Source organism: Bombus flavifrons, chromosome 9 (assembly GCF_040668555.2).
Source record: "Bombus flavifrons isolate JBK064 chromosome 9, iyBomFlav1_principal, whole genome shotgun sequence".
NCBI classification, from domain to species: domain Eukaryota; kingdom Metazoa; phylum Arthropoda; class Insecta; order Hymenoptera; family Apidae; genus Bombus; species Bombus flavifrons.
In genome coordinates this window covers 12539770-12559968 of record NC_138450.1, presented here as the reverse complement: position 1 = coordinate 12559968, position 20199 = coordinate 12539770, and the positions used below count along the sequence as shown (strand labels likewise).

Sequence of the window (20199 nt, the reverse complement as noted above, 5' to 3'; positions counted from 1 at the left end):
CACAGGCGGTATTCGAACGTGAATTTGTAAGTAAACAAAAATTTGGAATATTTGAAAAGATAGCCCTTTATAATACTTTATATCATTCCTTTATTTTGTCGTTAGAACGAAAGATGTAAGCTAAATGTAAAGAGAACAATAAATGTGTCTAAGTACATTGACAACCTCACAATGCAATTATTTTTATTTTGTGGATTGCGAAGTTCCAAACATAACAGAAATGTGCATAGAATCTAAGGAGAATTATAATCGTGATATAATTTGTCAAGTACATCGATAAGATAGGTAATCCTCTTTTTAATAATAAATAATGCACTCAAATAATATTTTATTAAAGTCTTTGAAAACCCAAAGGCTATTAGGTTATTAGCTAAGTTGTAAAAAGAAACAAATCTTTTTTTGTTAAATACTCGACCAGTTAACAATGTTCTATTTTAAACTGATTTCTTAAGAAATTTATTTTTCTTAGTTGTATCACTTTTTTAGCAAACTAATGATATTTATGTTTTAGCATTTATTTCCAAATAAATGTGAGGATTTACATCGAAAAGTACATGCACGTGGCAAGTTTGAAAGCGTGCGTAAAAGTAATTATAAAAAGTGTAGCATAATTGGCGTAATATAATACGATAATAAGTTTTTAAGAACTAAAAAGTAAAGTTCGCGGTGTCATTCTAGAACTAATCATGTTTTGTGACAAAGAAATGGTAGGGATTCATTCAACCAATCAGCCACAAAGTGATAACGACCGATTCCGAATAGAGTAGAGCAGGCCGAGTGTTTACCGTCCTTAGTCCTTATTTACTATTATCTATTATGCACTACTCATGCTGTAACGTAAATTAGCAACTTTAAGCTTTATACAAGTCAGGAAGTCACTATTCCAGCGTACGCGTTACGATACGATATCTGTTTGAGTCTCCATGTCACTTACATCGCGAGTGTTGATCCACGGCTAACCTCTGACACAGTGTATAATATCCCGTAAAAATGGATAAAAGGTAAGACGCGATGTTTCTCGTGGTTCATAAGATACATGGTTGTCAATTTATATAATTTTGATGAATCTTCAGCAGGTTAGACGCTTCGAGGTTAGAGAATCGTGAGGATGTTATTAGTCATTCCAAGAAGAACAAAAAACGACCCAGTAAGAAAAGCAGTATGTTTAGCTCGTGGACGAACAACATTCAAAACGATCAAAATAACGATATAGTACCTGGAATGGAGTATCCACATTTATTGTGGCAGTCTAACATGCCGCAAAACTTTCAGAACAATGGACAACGTCTCTTTACTACAACATCTGACCCTAGCATGTGTGGTTATACGCAGATGCCTATGACATATACCATGGAGCCTGTTTCGCTGCCAACCATGTATAGACTGTATCAGCCGGTGCCAGTCTCTGGTATAAGAGCCGTTCACAGTAGACCCCGACGACATTGTAATCAAAATCAACCACTGAACTTGAATATGAATTCTATGGCAAATGGTTACACGAGTTTACAAGAAAATGGGGGAGGATCTCCTGTCCCTGCTAACTATCAGAATGGAGATTACGCGAGTTTGCCATCTACTGCTAATAAGAACAATGGAATAAATGGAGATGAGATAAATTCAGAGCATCGGAGGTATTCAGACCCTGGTCTTGGGTCTGCAGAAGCACCGGTACAGAGTCAGAGCGAAGACTCTGATAGCGCAGATAGTGGTAGCTCCATTACTACAGTTGGACGTAGCAATAAGTTAGTTCTATCTCTTATCAAACAGGTGAGTAGTTTTTTTTGATAAATAAACATAGATTATAGCCACATAAACACAGGTATATATTTAAGGCATTACAGAAATGTAATCAATAATCACGTAATTCTGTTTGCAGATGACAGAACTGAAAAAGAGCAATAATCAACTGTTTAAAGAGTTAAACGAAACAAAGTCTGAAATAGGTAGTATGAAGACAAAATTAGCAGTGTGTAGTTCTTCGGATTATCAACCAGGAATGTTATCAGGTAAATGTTAACGGAAATCGTTATAGTATCTTATTATTAGTACCTCTATTTTACGATACATTTTTGTTACTCTACTTCTATGTTTTTGCATTAAATCCGTATAATTAAAAAGAAATTAATCCCATAAATATTTTAATTGTTTCAGATTTTATTCGCGAAATCAGGCAAGCCAACAAAACATACGAGGAGGTACTAGTTTCAAAAGTAAAATTAATGATCGAGGAAAAGCTGAACCAAAGGTCGTTGGAAGTGGCAAATTTAAACGTACGTATTAAACTAACTTATACAAAATTAATTTCTATTAGTTACTAATTAATTTCTAAATGAAATTCCCTATCTACTAATTCGCCTCACCCCATACACTTACTCGTATCACAGTTATTCAAAATACCGACTCACAATCGTGATTCGGTAACGTAAAAGTTTTCCATAAACAAACACAATGTGTTATCGTTACCATACTAGTCCTTTCGATCGTAGACTCAAGTGTCGATAGGTTTGTGAAAAAGTTCGTTCGGTGTAGAGAAGGCAGGAAACTTCGAAACAGGATAAAAATTCAGCGGATAGAAAACGTGGGAAGTGAAAACAAAGCGGATAAAGAGAAAGGAAGAGAAAGAATCTACTTTGTAGTTAGGCTACGGTAATGTGCCGCTCCGACTGACGCTTTCGGCATTTCCATGACATGGTCATGGACGTATTGTTTGCGTAGCATTCGTACGTTTTGTTTGATTAGGACGGCCAGGTGATCTTCGCTTCTCCCCTCTCTCACCTTTTCCCCTTTTTTTCCTTTCTTACAATTTTCCTTCCTCGATTATCATCTGCGCGCGAATTTTCATCGATCAAGTTCGTCCGTACGCGTTTCCTGAGACCCCATCTGTTTTTGTTTCATTATTTATGTACGTTAGCGTTGGAATTTTTATATACCGTTCTTCAAATAAAGACTCCCCTGTTTTTCGTAATATTTATATCGACTGCGCAGCTCGATATTAACAGTAAGAAGTATCTAGAGCGTATTCATATTCATGTCTAGCAGAGAGTTAGCGATTGAAAAGAATAAGCCGTCTTTAAATATATACATAGTTTGTTGTTCTCGAGTAATTTTTCACAACGATCTGTTTAATATGAAGCGTTTCACTGAAGTTAGTCGTTTATTATTAATTATTTATTTATCGTTTATTATTTATGGAAGAGAACATAATTTTTTCTGTATTTTAATCAAGATTGGTGTTCTCGTTCAATTAATTTCTTATTATCTAAGAAGAGGATCTGCATACCAAAGTAATCTTCAAATATATCCGCATTTGTTCTGTTTATGAGAGATAACGTTCAATTTGAATCTTTGCCTCTTCGTTATTTTATCAATAAAAAATATCTGCTGCTATTCTATCTTTCGTACTTTCACATTAGGTGGTAAGTATACTTTTCAACCAAAGAGGTATACGAGACAAAAAATCGGTATCCAATTGTATTAGGACATCCACTGATTAATGCAATATTTTTCACCGCGTATATTAGTCGAGAATAAACAATTATTCAGTGATATATAAATTTTTTAAAATTACTTTCCTCTATCGAATCCATTAAGTTATTGAGTTTTCTTTTGTGAGTTTTTTTCTTTCCAATTCAACTCTCAGCAAAGTCACATTAATTACATAAATCTACCTGACGTAACGTGTGAATCATACTTTACGTAAATGATATATTTCTTGATACGATCTATCTGAGAAATCTGATGCGTTCAAACGAGGATATCTCGTATAAAGAGCCTAGGTATTTCATACTTAGACCATACTTAGTATCGTGACAAACGATGCTTATAAAATTATTAGAAGGATGAAATAATATCTATATCTTCAGCTCCAAAGTCAAATGAAAAAGTACAATATTAGTTGACACAAAAAAACAACCTCTTCTTCTTCTTCTTCTTCTTCTTTTAATCTCACAAAGAAACGAATCTCCATATTATAGCAGCCCCTTCAATTTGAAGACTCGAAACTTACTCTTCCTCCAATTGCATTCTCCTGCTGCCATCGCAGTAAAAATCGTCTTCATCCCCTAATTGGTCTCACCGAAGAAACGAAAGGCAGCTTCGTGTTCTCGATAAAAACCCAGCCTGATACCGGAGAACCTAATGTAGACGTAATACGAAATATCCGTGACGTTTGGTAAAAATGATTAGGTTTCACATGAGGGTGTCAGCTACGGGGGTGGAAAGGAAGACAGAGGAAGAGAGAACGCTTCGCCCCGTGTGTTACGGTGCGTCGAGGGACGAGGAAGGGTGAAGGATGAGGCACTTAGCGGCTGTCACGGCCTCTCCCTTGGCCTCCTTCCTCCCCCTCTTTTCCTCTTCTGTCTTCTCGGGTTTCAACCATCCATTAGCCTCATCAGCCGAAGCGATGGCCGTCCGCGCCATGCTAGCCTCTCTTCGTCTCGTTGCCAATCTCCGTAATTGAACCTCCGGGACCTTCCACTTTCGACCATGTAAATTTCTGCCATGTTCGCTTTCTGGCATTTCGACGCGTGAAAACGCGGGCCAAGTGGCCGTCGCGACGATTCACGGAATCCTGTTCTTCGCACCGTCTCGCTATTTTGATTTTCTGCTCTTCACAAAAGGATTTTCTTTTACGTCGGCGACGAATTTTTATTGCTATCGAACGGACCGTTTACGATTGCGAATATTTTATAATTTTAGAATCTGATGTCTTGAAACGAACGTTTCACACGAAGAACACTCAATTGGTATTTTCGTTACATCTTGGAAAATTACGATCGAAGGACGTTCCCAGTGTTGTTTAATTCTTTAACTATCATCGCAACTGGCGTTAGATGAAGAGATTTAAGCGGATTTTAAGGGATATCGTATAATGTACAATATGTATGTACGTACGTACTTGAAAATCAATTATCGTACCACGTGCAAACGAATATCATAAATGCTTCTTCTCAAAAATATTATTTCTCTTGCACGGTACTTGGTAATTGCGAGCACGTTCTAGAGAATCGTACGAGCAAAGAGATCCAAGCCAGTAAAACGTTATCTGGTGAAAAATTGCAGGTTGCTATGTAAATTGTTTGATTTCTTTCGAAACGTGCCGAGCCATCTTATCTGTGCCGAGTATTATTGCCCCCCCTTATCTTTTATCTTTATCCTCGTTTTCTTCCGACGGAAAGAAACTTCGGGAAAAATTTCTTCCGACCGACCGTCTTAAAATTCATTAAACCTGTGTACATCTTTATTTTTATGTCTCTATGTTTCTAATAAATTCACGCTTTGTCAATAATTTTCAAATTATTTCAAAATATAATAGAAACTTTTACGTTAACGAAAGAACATTTATGAACGCACGAGTTTCTCGTCCGATCGTTTCAGAATCAAATAACGAAATTGACGGAGGAGAAAGAAGAAAGCGACAGGCGAATAGCAAAACTGGAGGAGGAAGTTGCCATGTTGAAGCTGAACGTAAAGTGAGTACCCAGTTATAGTTTGGCATGATTATCGCAAATTCCTGTAATGAACTTTGCTACTTCTTCATCGTTTCTTCTTTTATCAAATACAGGTTTTGTGGATTGTTTTACACGTGGTTTTTCGTCTAGTATGCATTTCGCACTGAATTTAAATCTTGTAAAATATCATTGATATCGATAGACCACGTGGGATTTGTATCGATCCAACGTTTTTCAAATTGCGATCACGAGCGATAAGCGTGGAGTTTCACGGGAAAGTAGCTTTGTCGAAATAATTTATTTCCACGATTGATCGGTGGAAGCAAATTTGAAATTTGATTTGCCGTCGCATATTGCGATATACTTTCCTTTTCTTTATTACATACTTTTATTGGATGTTTTTCCGACCCAGCAGAAAGATCGTATAAGATCGTAGTCTTTTCTTTTTTATTTTTTTTTTTTCAATTTTTTCCATTCTCGCCCTCTGTTTCTTTTACGTCGTTTTCCCCGCTTTCCTGCATTCGTGCAGACCGAACAAAATTACGATATTTCTATTATTTATATCGTTTTATCTATTGTTAGATTTCTTTGTCAACTAAAACGAGTGTTTCGTTAATTAAAAATGTACTTTGCAATTTTACACGTGTTTTTATTTACGACTTCATATTCTTTTATGGTAGTAACAAGAATTTATTTCTAATTCGAGTAAAACGTTTCGTTGCAATTTTTGTTGATTTAACGCAGAAGATCGGTCACCAACCGTGTTGCTAAAACTTTATCTCTTCCTTTGTCATCTATAACATAGAAGATATATATACAATATTTTTAATTTTCTTATAGGAAATCTCTGATCACCGAATTAATTACTTTGGTCTATTACTAACAACCAGCATGCAATAACTTGCCTTTGTAGCTCTAGAAGTATTCATTTCTCTAAATAAAATATCACACGAACATTTAATAACCGAAACCATCCGAACTACAAAATTATTAAGCGCACTAACTAACACGTTAGCTAGAACTTCTCAAATAATCACTCGAGCTTCTACCACATTTTTCCTCTTTTCAGCCTATTCGCTTTTACTTTTAGACATTTTTCTTTAAGATCTTTTAACAAACTAACCGCTAATTTCTGATCTCACAGAATGCTTGCGAGTTTTCCAATTTATCTCTTATTTTTCAAAACCACTAAATTAATTACCTAGCTGAAATTGCTTTAACTTTCTTCCCTTAGATTTAAGTTTCAACTCGGAAAGTCGTTCCCTTTGCAAACTGGTATTCATCCCTCTTTCGAAAATCATTTTAAAAAACCACTCTTGAAACGTTCATCGCTAAATAGCTATGTATCTAGCGCATTATCATACAGCCATACTCTTCTTTCCTTTCTAAATTTCAGAAAATCTAATATACACGTCGGTATAGAATTTCTCTTTACAGACGTTAGTTACCAAATATAATTATTTAATTTTATCGCAGTAACATTCTTTCAATTTAAATCACCGAGTAAACGCTTAAACGAATCGCCACTTGTTGCTTAAAAGCTATTTCAAAATCCTCTTAAAGATTTTCCTCGCTAAATGATTACCAAACTAAATAGCATCTTGCGACACTCTTCTCTAACTCTAAAACCATCTAGCGAACGCTTACGAATCGTCATTTTAACAGAAAGCTTCTGCGAAAACACTCGCTGTTTGTAAGTGAATTAGTCGAAATTATTGCGGATCACTTGGATATTTAGTAACTCGCCTGTCGCAAACCTTCATCCACTGAACCTGAATTTGAGAAACGCTACAATTCAGTCTCGAAATTCGAGAGAAACTTCATCCACTTAAAAACGAAAAAGAAAAAAAATGCACGAGACCATCACCCAGCTTTCTTATCCTTCCATCTTCTCTTTGCACCCGCACTTTCTCAATTATTTACACCCCGCACGTGAAAATGGGACCGCATGCACCAAACACCCACCCACAAAACGCAGAACCAACAAAACACATACGCCGTCTAATGGATAATACGCGCGCGCGATCTCCGCGTGCTGAACACATATGTATATATAAACATGGTGGAAATTGTGTGTTGATTGGCACGTAGCAACGAAGGCCGCGAGATCGCCGCGTTCGAGGAAGAGACTCTGGCGCTGAGACGGGAGCTGCAGGAGGCCTGGGCGTCCAAGTGCCTGGCCGAGAATCACGCGGCAAAGTGCGTAAACGCAAGATCAGTCACGCCTGTCGCTACTTTCGATACTACGCAATCCTACGTAACCAGCACCCCCGTGCGTACCGCTCTATCCGACACCTGTAGCCTGATCCCCGCACCACCGTCATCGACACCGTCGTTGTCCTCGATAGTCCCACAACACATCACCTCGTTACTACGTTCCCGAACCGCGGACCTGGCTCACCATTTCGTCGCAGACAAGACCGTTTATCGAACCGCTGATCGTAGCAGTCCGACAACGTCCATCAATGCTTCGTGGTCGTTGGATGATCAGTGTCAGGTGTCTAGCAGTGGTAACCAGTCGCCGCTGATAGTTACCGCTAGCAACAGTTTCGAGCAACATCGCACGGATGTCAGTTTGGAGGAGAGCTCCAATTTCTCTGTTTCCGAGCTCGCGTTAGAGACGAAGAGTTGCGATCAACGCGAGGACGACGACCTTATCCTCGTCGAACATCGTTTGGAAGAGAACTCGAGCTCGAAGAAGACGAAAGACGAGGATACGGTGCGAGACGACGAGCCTAAAACAGATTCGACTACGACCAAGAGTCTTGGCGCGATATCCTCGAACGTGCAGGAGAAAAGGATAAGAGAGTCGAAGAAGGAAGTGGAATTGTCGCGCGCTCATCATCAGAGAGTAGGATCGAAGAAGTCGAGGAAGAAGAAGGGTAGTTCGGTGTCGAAGAGATCGTTCGTCGAAACGGACAAGGGTGGAACGGTCGCAGAGAGGAACGACAGTGGGACGAAAGACGTGCGGAGAACGGTGAGCGAGGACGAAGATCGGAGTCGTCTGAATGGCGGCGACGACGACGTCGACAACGACGACGAAACGAGCCGAGCCATCACCGAGATCCCGGAAGTGACCGTAGTCGGTGGTGGCTCCTTCGTGCCGAAAGATCTCTGCTCGACGGGAATCCTGACCTCCAGAGTCCTGACAGCACCTTCACGCGCTACCTACACCACCGCCTACATTTAGGCTACGTACGCGCGGGGCCCCTGCGAACCAAACGCGAACCAACGGTCGCCGTTGAGCGAGGGGGGCTTCAAGGGCTTGCTAGAGGCTACTACTATGTACATGTCGAATAGCACGTAGGTCTATCGTTGTACCACTCCTTTTTCTCTCTGTCTGTCTGTTTCCGTATAGAGACTTTTTCTGTCTTTCTTCCTTTTTCTTCGTGAACATGCTTCGCGCTATTCCTTCGGGCTCGACGAACGACCTTTCGCTTGGTTCGCTGTGTTTACGGAATATTTAAACAAAGGAATATTTTCAGCAGGTACCTTCGAGTCGATATTTTAGGTATTTTGAGCGTATGCTCTAGTTTGTGAACAAGTGTCGATTAAGAAGAAAGATTAAGAAGAAAAATATCGATTTTAAAGAAGTATTTTATCAAGATATATATCGTAGGTTTTTATCGTGGTATTTCGGTGATTTCGTCAATTGTTTATTTAGTTACTCGGACCTTTTAAGGGTTCTTGTTTTAGCTTTTAAGAAAATATCTGTTATGATGTTTACGGTCCAATTGTATAAAATGATCGTTTCATAGTTGGACGAAACATTCTAGAGCATTATTTCTAGTACTTTGTTGCCTTTTCTTGTATTGTTATCGTGTTTTTCTAGTTGTATAAGAGACGCTCCTAAAGTATGTAGTGTCGTTTCTAATATAAACGAAGCGATATACCAGGAATGAAACCAGCAACCAAGCTTAAGATCGTTCGAAAATGTTAATAATCGTGTGTTTTCCTCGATGGCTTTTGTTCGAAGTACGAGAAGAGTTAGATTATTTTGTATTTTGAAAGAAATCTGTCTCTGTTTAACGATTCACGTAAAGTTATTTATCCATTTTTGTATTTTCACGATCTGTCGATCTTCGCTTTTCTGTACTCTTCTTCTACTTACGTATTGTACAGTTTCGATGTGTTCGAAGTGAAAATGAAAGAAACGAATATATTTCCAATGTTATATCGACATTAAAATCTACAGTTGAGAAATTCGTGAAAAAAAAAATGTGGGGAAAATAGTTTTAGAGTTTGCAGATTCTTTCACTTTCGCTTTGTAGCTGTAATTAATTATACGATAAGCGTGTGTACATTTAAATAGCGTAAATTACCACGTTGGCATGGCTTCTGCAGCTTGTCTAGCATGCGTTTTATCACTTTGTTTGTCATTTTCAATACCGAGTGTACATTGTTCTCCAAGCCTGTATCATATTTTTAGTTTAATTCCCCTTGAACTTTTCAACTGGTTCGATTTTTCTCAATTTAGATCAATCATATTTAAATCAACTTAAACATCGTCGGCATTAGGTATACAGGGAAGGTTTAATATTCTTATAGAATTTTTGTAAAAGTGATTTTAAGAATCTCTTACGTTTTTATATCGATATCATAAATATTATTTTAAGTAATATTCTCAACTAAATACGCTTTGTTTTAGACGTAAGTTCGAGACGAGTGACCCTGCTACGTAATAATTTTAATATCTTTACATGTTATAGAAATAATTATATAATTATATTATATATTTCATTTTGAATCTAATAAGCTTCTAATGGTTGTCGCGTAATGTAATTAGTATTTTATTAAAAAAAAAAAAAAAAAAAAATTGGAATGCATCGGACAGATATTAAAGATGCTAAAATATTCTCTTAGAGAGGGGAGAATATGAAATAGGCATCGGTATCGTTCGTGATTCCTTCAATAATTTTCAGTCTGCGAAAAATATCAGAAAATGTTTGTCGAGACGTGCGATTTTTCGTTTCGATTCTACGCTGAAATTTTTTCGTAAATTACGGCAAGCTTTTCTGCTTGCCAAAACGAGAGTGAGACTGGAACATAAATATACATAAAAATTGGAGGATCGTAACAGGGTTAAGACTGACTAAATAGCAAGAGTATAATACGTATTTCAACTTATTGAACAGTGCCAGTTAAAAAGTTCCGACGATATCCCCAAACATGTTAACCACGTTTTCGAGCGTCGATATTTTCGACGTTACGCAACTTCCCTTCCAGGAACGAAAATAGAAAAATAAAATAAAATAAAAAAAGAAAAAAAAAGGGAGGAAAAATAATGGTTTTCATCGATGGTCGAGGACGAGATCGAAAGAATCAACGTATCATTATCGATTATACTCGTTGCATCCCCGTCGTTTCGCTCAAACATCATAAAAGTCCCGGTGTGTACAGTTTAAACAAGCAAAGTCAATTTTTATCTTTCGATCTGTTCGTTCGGTGGAAATAACGACCGCCACCGATACACGTTTCTCCATTTTTCTCTTCCTCTTACCCATTCTTTCTCTTTTTTCTTCCCCTCTCTCGATATTCCTCTGCAATTCTCTGTTTCGTTGCATCGAGTTTGTACGCGGCAATTTAATAAATGATCAAATATTATATTAATTTAATGTTTTCAAGCTGGCGCTCGCGTTGCGTGTACGTGTGTGTGTGTGTTTGCGCGAGCGCGCACAAAATTGATATTTTCTTTCTTCTACAATTTCCACGGCAAACAGCCGCCGTAGAATCCCCGTCAACAACGGCAAACAACAAATTAATTCGTTGTTTAAACAGTTCCAGAGGCCGGCTGTTTGTCGCTGGCAAACGCGTTTAACGCCACCGACAAGGAACGATCCTGCTAAATTCCAAAGGAACTTCTTAATACATATATTCCGAATTTCCCTTATTATTTTTATGTATAATGTAGTCTCTATTTACCATGCGAGAAGTATCTTTTGCGAAAAGTCATTCGGGACTTGTAGGCTGGATGGCACTCTGTTCGCTGTTGAGACTGTTTGGCGAACGGAAGATTGAAAAATCAATTGTTCGTTCGATGTTGGTGATACGAGTGATTTGCTTTGGCTCATATTTATCTTATACAGAGAGAAGATAATCTTGTCTTTTCATTGTCGATTCACTTCTTGTCATGAGAGGAATGGCGGAAAATTCGTCAACAATTTTTAGATCTTAACGTTTGACGGATTTAAACGTTTTACAAATATTTTACGTTCGCCAATTTATAATTCCTCTACGGTGCTATAAAATAATTGTTTTTCCTATTACATTTCGCAAAAGTCGGTAGATAGAAATTCCGACGTCGAACACTGTTTTTAATTGCGACAGAGTTGATTTTTCCATCCACGTTCGTCAAATGATCTAGTGGAAATTATCTGACGAACACAATGCGAAGTGGAATTTTCTAAATTAGGAAATTTGAACGTTCGAAACGAGCAAAAACAAATCAACAAACGAACATCTTTAATCGATTGTATCAACGAGCGCCATCCACCTCAAAAATCCTGATAGAAAGTAATTTCACGTTGCAAACACCTTGTGTATATATTCCTTCCATATCAAGCGTATTCCACACTTTATACAATCCTCCATACCTCAAAGACAACCCCGCAAGACGCCAATGGACGAGGGTAAACCGCGAGTGACCGGTTTTGGTCGTGTGTATTCTTTTTCTGTTCTTCTAGCTGGTAGCATGGCTTTCAGCTGACCTCACTGTTGCTTTTGCCGCTTCTAAAGAGAGCATTACAGAGATTTCTTTGGGCCGAGTAGTGGATGATAGGCGAACGAACGCATGTAACGTTCATTGACTCGTGATTTGTCAGACGGGAGAAGCTGCTGGACATTCTGCGTAATAAGATGATCGATCCCGCCGACCAAGGGGGAACCATCCCGAGCTTGGTGAACGTGAAACGCTCGAGGAACGCTTCCTCCTCGTCCGAGGATGAAGATGAAGACGAAGAGGAAGGAGATGAGAAGAATAATCAGGAGGGAAGGCAGCGAAAGGACGAAGAGGACGATGGTAAAGTGGACGAGCAAGGAGGAACAGCGTACAGAGAGAAGGTTCCTGAATGGTTGTCGATGATCGAGTGTGGTATTAAGCTGTCCGGACCTGTTACCGATCTTTAGATCACAATTTTTCGGAATATTCGAAATTTTCGATTAGAGTTTAAGCGAAGAAACAGGGTGATCTGACGTGTTTGCACGGTGTGAGATAATCTGAAGTGGTTTGAAAAGGTTTGCGATGAGTGGAGATTGGAAGGAAGTGTGTCAGAGTATTTCGTATATGAACTGGTTGATGATCTTGGATGGAGTATCGGAAATTCTAGACGAAACTCTGAAGAGTAAAAAGATTTGGCGCGTCAGAGTGGAAATGTTTGTAAAAGTTTATGATAATTAGTAGTAGCGTGTTTGAAATCTCGATAATCTTCGAAGCACTGGAAATTTTAAATTAAAATTTGAGAAACAGGAGGATGCCAGGGGAAACGATTTAGTTTGTAGAAGGTTTGTAGAAATTTGAAATTTCAAAAAGTAGCATTAGACTATTTGGATTTTTCGATGATCCATTTTGGAATACTGGAGATTTTACGTTAAGGTGTAGAAAACGAGGATATTTGAAGCGTTAGAATGGTTTGGAAGAGTTTGCGAACGTTTATAGCGATCGGAGATTGAAGAAATTGGCAACAGAGTATTTGGATTCCTCGATAATCTCTGGAATTGAATTTTTTGAGTATTGCAGATGCAATTGAACGATTGTGTGAAAGTGTTCACGAATTTGACGAATGTGAACGCCTTCGATTGGAGCATAATGAATGACAGAATTGAAATTGTTAAGTCCACGACATTAGATTAACTCTTCCAAAAATTGTGAAAACTTTACGTGAGAAGAAGAGCCAAAAATCATGAACGATGATCGAGAAGAGTATCAGGCTCTCTATCTGTGTCACCTTAGGCCATAGTTTTTAAAAAAAGGTTTTGAAACAAGTAACAAATATTTTAGAATAAGTTTGAAGCTGTTTGATAAGCGAAAACAAGTGCTTATTAATCCTTTTAAATCAATTTGTTTGTTCTATTAAAATTACTCGAGTTTGAAAGATCTTGACGAAATTTTGTTTCAATAATAAGAAACATAATGTGTGACGAGCGATTTCTACAGTTGTCGTTTGTTCGAACGTCATAAAATGATTAACTTTTGCGTTGGTTACTGCGAAGAACGTGGATTGCAATGAAACGGAGATGACGAACATTTCTGCAATTCTACAAAGCTTAATAACTTTTTTTTTTATGGATTAAGTAATATTGTACATACAGTTAGCGTTGGGAAAAGAAATCTCGATTTATTTATAATCTTAAACTCTTTTTCTACTTTTTTCGTGTCATAAATTTCATCGGACATTAACGCTTTAAGGTTACGCGAGGATAATCTGTCGATTATTCGAGAGTTAGTAACGAGGTTTGATAAAACTGATTCGCAACCTTACCTGTGATCGTTCATTCGTCCCAATTTTTTTAGAAGACGGTTCCTCGAGATTTTTATTATACCGTCGAACGTGCCTGAAAGTTTGCTAGATTTGTTAAACGATTTGAATGAGTTTTGGCTGGAAAAGCGCGTACTCTTATCTCTCGCGATTTATTCCCAGATCAGGAACTAAAAATAAGATAAAATCGAATAAAAATCATATTGTTAAAATAATAAATTCTAATTAAGAGTAGAATTCTATTTTAACTAAAATCGGTAAAAGTGATATCGCGTAATGTTAAAGTATTGGATGCCTTAACAAATTTCTGTTTTGCACGCAAATATTCCAATTTACAAATTTCCAAGTGTTCCATAGTTTCAGTCGCTTAAAGAAAAATTCTCAATTTCTTTCTCAAATTGTCGATTGCGTCGAAACGCATCGATTTTAGAATCGCGAAGGATGAAACTACCGCGCGATCGTTCGCTGAGTTATATTTTTCGCTGATTAGCCTTCGCAATGGGAGGATGCTGATCGATAAGCTCGCGTGTTCTGTTCATGGATCGAAGATTAGCGACGCTGGTGTTTGTCCTAAGAACAAAGTTGACGCAATCGGGTTAATACGTTGATTTCTTTCCCGTTTCGAATCGAATCAACGGTGCACCGAGTATTTTTTGGAATTTTCCCTCCTAATGGTTTCTCGATGATCCAGAATGGTAGCTGGAACTAGAACGATCGGTTGTTCTGTGAGAAACGTAGGTTTGAAAATGAATCTTTGTTATATTCTTCGAACATCGATCCCTCCATTCGATGAAGTTTTATCAATTTTCCGGGAAAGTTGAATGTCTAGTATTATTATGTTAATTATTCTTCGCGCGTTGTTATTTGTCGAAGCTGGTCTTTTTCTCGCTTTTGTCGATGTTTCGCCAAAATTATCTCGATTGCAGAAACCCAAGAGAGCGCAATGTTCTCTCGTTGAATTTCCACATCGTGTATGGACGTTATTAAAGATCGTGTTACCAATTTTTGTACAGGTATTCTGCAATTTTCGGGAAAGCCTCGTTCGAGAATTGGTAGTTTGTAATAGCGGAAATATATATTTTTTTATGAACAACGTAGATACAGCATTGTACATAGTAACGCGTAACGATTAATCTCTTCGCTGTGATTTTAATTGTCCTCTATATTTTTTTCAATGTCGTAGTACATATAAATTGATTCTAATGGGCAAAACAAAATTTCTACTTTTCCCGTTTAATTTCTCTCACCTGATTTCGTATCGTCTCGGCAAAGGGATTAAACGAACGATTTCTGCGATTGAATCTCTTTCTACTTAGAAATTAGCGTTCTTCTAGTAAACGGCAGTTAATAGCTACAAATTAATCAATTAACGACTTATATTACGATCTACGGAGATTCTGTCTCTCGTGTTATCTATTTCTCATTAAACAAATATATTATGACACACATATATACACATACTATGCACGTATAGTAGTTTAAGGGCCGAAGCTCGTCGTAAAAGCAGTATTTTCATAAACGAAGTGATATTACTTTCATCACCGAGCATTCATCGATATTTCGTGAAACTTACTTCCTATTTTTCGATATCGTATATATATAAAAATGGAAGAATCTGTTGTTTGCGATGAGCCAACCGTGACAATTGAACAATTTCAGTGCTCAAAATAATTAGAAAATTAATCCATCTTTTAATCATTTTCACGGTCAATTCATTTTTCATACAAAAAGGAACAATCGAAGTGTCCTTTATCATTTTTCAGTTTGAATTTTCATTTTCGAGGCAAGTATGATCGAAGTTGAACGAGAGAACGTACATGTTCTCGCGCTACACTCCGAAATTTTGATCGTTCGTATCTGAAAAACGAAGGCTCATTTTATTATATAGAATCATATCATTTTATGATATAGAATTATTTGATTTGCTTTTCTTTTTTTTTTTTATCAAGAATGTACCTATCGCAATTTGTTTCGTAATTTCGCATAACAAATTAGGAATTCGATGAGAAATATGTAATCTTTTCATATCAGCTATCTGGTTCTTTCTGTTAGATTACAAGGATAAGCGATTTTCTAATTGTTTTAAGCATTTGAATTCACATTTGTAAATAAATTGTATCATCGATCGTTACTTTTAGTATCCTTTCGAGTGGATAGCGTATAGTATCCTTCGTGTCTAAGGCATTGAGCTCGGATCACTCGAACTTGCAATAGCGTGTTCTATTTTCGTAAATAGATTTACCAATTCGATCGGAACATGTGAAGACTGTAGTTCTTGCAATTAGATTCGTAAGACAGAAATCCGTGCGATTTGACGAATCGCAGAACAATTTGCAATGCCGTAAACAGATTCGTATTTAACGATAGCGTGTGATGTTTGAATGGGAAACAATTGATCATTATGAATGTATCTAGCATTAACCAATAGCAACACGAGTGATCAATATCTTTTATTTTCTTTCTCTGCGTGTGTGTATTGCATGAATCGATACCGATTTAGTTTGCGCAAACTTATCGATACGCGAAATTTAATCAGATTAAAATGGCGGGAATTCACAGTCGATCTTTTATTCAAATTCGCACGAATTCGATTCACGGTAATCGATGGCTGTTTTTCCCGACGAAATTCCCATTTCAATTGCACCTTCTCGATGAACAATTTTTCTTTTAGCAAACGCTATTTTACTCTCTTTTATCGTATTCACTCGGTAATTTCAGAGTATCGTTTGTTATTATTTTCTTTTCTGTTATTTTTTTTTTGTGCAGTAATTTTCATTCCATTTTTAGGAATTTCTTTGCCAAGCATTGCGTCTATTGCCGCGCTCGTTTCGAGGATATTTTAAACATATATGTATCTATAGAAAAATATGTTCCACGATTCGACACAATTGAGGCTCTCTGTAATTCAAAATATCGTTAAAATAATACAAATATTTCTCATACAAAATATATACAGGGTGGTGCACGATATTTCCACCATTTCCAGTAAAAATGACGCAAAAATGTTTCGAATAAAAGTTGATCGGCTTTCAATCGGCTACAAACCGCGATATAAGAAACTTCGAAGCCGATTTAAAGCTGATTAACTTTCTTGTCAGCTAATCGGTAGTGTTTGAAAAATCCTGGCGACCAATTCGTGGGTCAGCCTGTATATTTATGTATAGGTATATATAAAATATCTAAAAGTTTTGTTATTTAATTTTTAAGCAACTTTCATTTGGAATTTACGTAGCACAATACTTGTCCCGTTGTTAATGAGTACACAAAAAATTCCAATGAACGAATCGACAAAAAGAAGGGAAGAAATAGATTACAGGGGGTGGTAGAGGGTAATTCAAGTAGAGATAGACCTGGTAAATGTCCGTGAAATTGTAATAAATCGTATCTGTAAATTTTATATTATACTTTTATCAAATTTTGACGAAATTTAACATTGATTCATTGAAAAATCATTTTTTTCCTGTGATAGCAGGAATTACATAGATACAAGTAATTTTATTCAAGATGTTTCAACCTTACTACTATTATATCAGTATTTTACTATTATTACTGTTCTATGTTTAGATGTTCATTCCCATGGAATAAGTTTCAGTGACACGCGGCTATGATTTTAACTTATAACGATAATTTCGAATCTAATTTATATAATGGACAAGTTTCTAGAAACGAGGTCTATCTCATTTGCTAATTACTTTATACATAGTAAAAAGAAAAATAAAAAATATATATACAGGGTGGTTGGTAACTGGTGGTACAAGCGGAAAGGGGGTGATTCTACGCGAAAAAAGAAGTCGAAAATATAGAATAAGAATTTAAAAATTTAAAAAATTAAAAAAATAACGTCAATCCAGACAACGATCTACAGTGAGATCCGTTCTAACGAGACGTGATAAAGTGCACGCGTACCGAGCGAAAATTCGAAATCGATTTTCTCGAAAACAAAGCCTCAGACGAAAAATTTTTATTCTATATTTTCGACTTCTTTTTTCGCCTAGAATCACCCCCTTTCCGCTTGTACCACCAGTTACCAACCACCTTGTATATATATAGTAACTGTAATTCACGTATACCTAAATAGAGTACTTAACGATCGCACGAATCAACGTAATCACGACGTTTACATCAAATGTATAATCAGATAGTACGAGCCATGATATAGCAAAGTTATAATGATCGTGTTTCGAGTGTCAGGACGATGAAGTTGACAGAAAAATACAGCTATGCGTATAAGAATTTAAAAGCTCGGTTAAGTGTGTACAAGAACATTTTTAACATCGTCATCCTTCATGTAACGCATCAAAATACAAATTTATATTTATATTACCATCTGTTTTTTATTTTTCAATTTGCTTTAACAACGATCACTATATATTTGTAGCTTCTCGATCTGTAAATGAAACAACGTGGATCATTTTCTGTTTCACTACGCGGAATTCGAAAATAAAATATACATAGTGAATTTAATGTTTCTTTAATATCTAAGTCTCGATAAATTTCCGTGTAATACCTAACGTGTAACTTTTTTCGTGAGAAGGTTTAAACGCGATGTTAATTATGGAAAACGAATTTCTCACCCGCTTTTACTCACCTCTAATTTCTCTGCGTAAAAGACGCTTTCAGTTTCAAGGACACTGCAGACGAAGGATTAATTTACAGCCTGGCTATATCGTGGCCTGTATTATACACCGTGTGCATGATCGAAACGCACTGCGCATCCGTAATTACTCGATCAAATAATTCTCGAAGTGCCATTAAGATCGTGCCGAACGCTCAGGTTTCCATTGTATTTTTTAATCGGACAACCGATCAGAGGGTAATCTCGCACTAAAAGTGACCTTTCTACTGGATGCCCCTAACGCTTAAGTTAAGAATAACCGATGTCCGTAATCGTTAAGGATAACCATAGCCTGATAGTAATAGCGCGTAAAATTTTCCGTTAAAGGTACTGAATAGAACCCTCACGAATTTTTCACCTCTATACGTATATACTTCACCTGTGGCTAAACTATCGTCACGGTTTTATACGTCGAGTTAGAGAATACACAAAGCGTTATACATACACAAAGAGGATGATTATCAGATAGTTCAGTGTCACACATTTTCGGATGGATTGTTTTAATACATAATCATATGTATACGTATATTCTTGAGACTTTAATAAAAGAAAATGTACACGAAGAAAACTGTCGGATGGATGATTTGTCTGTTTATTTCTTAAGATATTACAAAATTCCTTTAGAACTGTGGTATTCGAGTTTGGTAAATTTCTTATTCGTATGATCGTTTCATTTTGCAAATCGCTGTATTAAAATAGTAATATACCTATATTATACCTGTATATGGAATTAACCGTAAACTACTGAATTTCAATTACCAAAAAAGAAAAAAAAGGGGAAGAATAGATGAGAATTAAAATAGTATGGATTTTTATCTGTAATTACGTTCGTATGTTTTGAACAAAAACAATTCTCTCGCGCAGGCCACTTCATTAACCCACCGATAGAAGCGGTACTTTTTCCATCGGCTCGAACGACGACCGTGCTATGTTTTCCCATCGTCGTCTCTACGTCTGTGTACAGGCAGCACCAAGTGTTGTGATTAGCGGAACGCGAAAGATGTTATTCTTGTGTATGGTTGTTTGTCTTCGGTGCACAGCCTCCCACGAAGATCGTCTGAAACAGTAAAAGGCTCGATATATGGATACCATCGGTGTAGGTGATGATAGCAAAACATTGTTTCGATCGAAGCTTAGGTAGAAACCGAGAAATACGTTACGATGAAACGATCCGTTGCTACGAATCGAATCTTTTCACGCTGTAGTCTCAAAGCTTCTTCCTTCGCGTGGTGCGTTTTTTCTTAGGAACGCGATTCATGAATTAAAAAGGTATATAACAAAAGCATTCTGCACAAATTGCTGCACCGTAAATTTGGAAAATTTCTCGACAAATTTACGAATCAGAGATGTGAACCACGCTGATAATTCCAGCGATTTACTATAAATTCTATATCAATGGTATCTTCGTATTCTCTACGTCTCGTCGAAAAATTTATCAGCGAAATTCCCTGTTAATTGTAACAATTCCAATTCTCCTCCATGCGACTATAAAAATTATTACTAAGCTCTTTGTATGGCAGTCGTTCGATAGTTGGTTCGGCTTACTGTCTTTCCGAAAGTAAGATAAAAACGAAAAGGAAAGACAACAGAGGGGAAAAAAATCTACATCTGGGACTATCATCCCTTTTTCCCCCGCTTTTTCTACCGTCTCTTTGGAATA

The 20199-nt window shown here is 37.0% G+C and overlaps 1 protein-coding gene across 3 annotated transcripts; it reads left to right on the top strand.

Moving 5' to 3' along the window:
* Positions 1-718: 718 nt before the first annotated feature.
* LOC138183689 (uncharacterized) lies at positions 719-12413 on the top strand. Of its 3 annotated transcripts, XR_011174121.1 has the most exons (7): positions 719-1001; positions 1074-1767; positions 1877-2006; positions 2152-2270; positions 5377-5471; positions 7542-8753; positions 12272-12413. XR_011174121.1 is itself a non-coding variant. In XM_069121014.1 (6 exons), the coding sequence occupies exons 1-6, from the start codon at positions 991-993 to the stop codon at positions 8638-8640; spliced, it is 2145 nt and encodes a 714-aa protein (XP_068977115.1). In that variant the 5' UTR covers positions 719-990; the 3' UTR covers positions 8641-10721. The 3 variants fall into 3 exon arrangements, 2 of the variants coding, with proteins under 2 accessions (XP_068977115.1, XP_068977114.1); XM_069121014.1 differs by lacking the exon at positions 12272-12413 and having other exon boundaries at positions 1077-1767; positions 7542-10721; XM_069121013.1 differs by lacking the exon at positions 12272-12413 and having other exon boundaries at positions 7542-10721.
* Positions 12414-20199: the final 7786 nt, after the last annotated feature.

Coding starts and splice junctions, on each gene's coding strand:
- LOC138183689 (XM_069121013.1), top strand. Junction 1,768..1,876: donor TTCTATCTCTTATCAAACAG/GTGAGTAGTTTT, acceptor TTCTGTTTGCAG/ATGACAGAACTGAAAAAGAG. Junction 5,472..7,541: donor ATGTTGAAGCTGAACGTAAA/GTGAGTACCCAG, acceptor ATTGGCACGTAG/CAACGAAGGCCGCGAGATCG.